The sequence below is a fragment of the Oratosquilla oratoria genome, chromosome 13, assembly GCF_046742065.1.
Source record: "Oratosquilla oratoria isolate Oo_2021 chromosome 13, ASM4674206v1, whole genome shotgun sequence".
Taxonomy (NCBI): Eukaryota; Metazoa; Arthropoda; class Malacostraca; order Stomatopoda; family Squillidae; genus Oratosquilla; species Oratosquilla oratoria.
In genome coordinates, this window is record NC_134789.1 from 69814699 (window position 1) to 69816352 (window position 1654).

At 33.3% G+C, this 1654-nt stretch overlaps 1 protein-coding gene across 1 annotated transcript in view; it reads right to left on the bottom strand.

Moving 5' to 3' along the window:
• The window catches only part of LOC143032284 (uncharacterized), a 6934-nt gene extending 5953 nt beyond the window's left edge, over positions 1–981 (bottom strand). The window contains exons 1-2 of the mRNA XM_076196757.1: positions 646–981; positions 167–479 (exon numbers count right to left, since the gene is read on the bottom strand). Coding sequence (XP_076052872.1) covers positions 167–479; positions 646–981 — 649 coding nt within the window. The remainder of the gene's footprint in view (positions 1–166; positions 480–645) is intronic.
• Positions 982–1654: the final 673 nt, after the last annotated feature.

Sequence of the window (1654 nt, forward strand, 5' to 3'; positions counted from 1 at the left end):
TTACCTTCTACGTCTACGAAAATGTCATCTATATACCTAAAATACAAAAAAGGTTTAGGATTCACAGCATCAAGGATGGAGTTCTCAATATGGCACATGTATGCCTGTGCAAATAAAACACCTAGAGGGCTGCCCATAGCTACACCGTCAATTTGGAAATACATACGGCCTGAAGGGCATCTGAAGGGTGCTTCCTTAGTGCAAACCCGAAGCATTTTCTCAAGGGTATCACGTGGTAATTTTGGTGGAGGCAAGCTATTATGGTTAAAAACATTCTGCAGGATTATCTGAATAGTTTCTTCCACGGGAAGATTCGAAAAAAGACTTTCAACGTCAAGGGAAGCTAACTTTCCTTGAGGGGCTGTATTCCTAAGAATATCCACAAATTCATCCGTGGAACGTAGTGAATGGAGAGTAGGAATATACGGAGTAATTAAATCATTAAGCTGCTTAGCTAATTGGTATGTAGGAGTAGGTATCTGCGAAATAATTGGTCTTAATTTGCATCCAGGTTTGTGGGTTTTGACGTTACCATAAAAGTAACCTGGCTCATAATGTCCTTGTAGATTGTGAAATTTGACACCGTCGATAACAGCATTTGGGTTATTAGTTAAGTCAGTTACTTTTTTTTCGAATTCTATCTACAGGGCTCCTTCTGATTTGTAAGAATTTGGACGAGTCCTGGAATAAACTGTCAACTTTGTCGAAATAGTCCGAACGGTTGAGAATAACGAATAGGTCCGATTTATCCGCTCTGTGTATCACTATATCCTTGCTCTCGCGAAGTTCTTTAGCTGCCTGCCGTAACTCGGCCGTAAGAAGGGAACCACCTCCAACACCTTTATGTTTTGTGCTTTCGGCCTGCAACTGTTCCTTCACATCTGGGTTCATGTTAATTTTAGCATCCTTATGAAGTTCACACAAGTTCCTATAAAGTAATTCTAGTTCGGCAGTTTTGTCAGTTTTCCTAAACTTAGGCATGTAGTTGCATTTTAATCCTGTATTATTTAATAAAAAATGTCTCCAAGAAAACCTGCTCCCCAAATTCACCTATATATATATCTATGTATATATATATATTTATATATATTAATATATATATATGTATATATATATAAATACATATATCACTTAGACAAAATGTTGTAGCACATTTGTAAATATAATCACGAAGAACCCACAGTCGGAATAAAAGGAAACTTTAGAAGAGTGTAACTTCTATATTTCGGCTAATAGCTATAGCCCTCTTCAGGAAAGTAATTTCCTGAAGAGGGTTATAGCTATTAGCCGAAATATAGAAGTTACACTTTCTTCTAAAGTTTCCTTTTACTCAGACTGTGGGTTCTTCGTGATTATATATATATATACATACATGTATATATATATATATATATATATATATATATTCATATATGTATGTATGTATGTATGTATGTATATATGTGTACATATATATATATATACATATATATATATATATGTATACATATGTATATATATATATATACATACGTATATATATATATATATTTATTTATATATATATATATATATATATATATATATATACATTTCTATATATGAATGGAAGGGTCTATTCCATTCGTTGGCCACCCTATTAGTGAACTAATTCTTGCCTATTTCATTCTTAAAT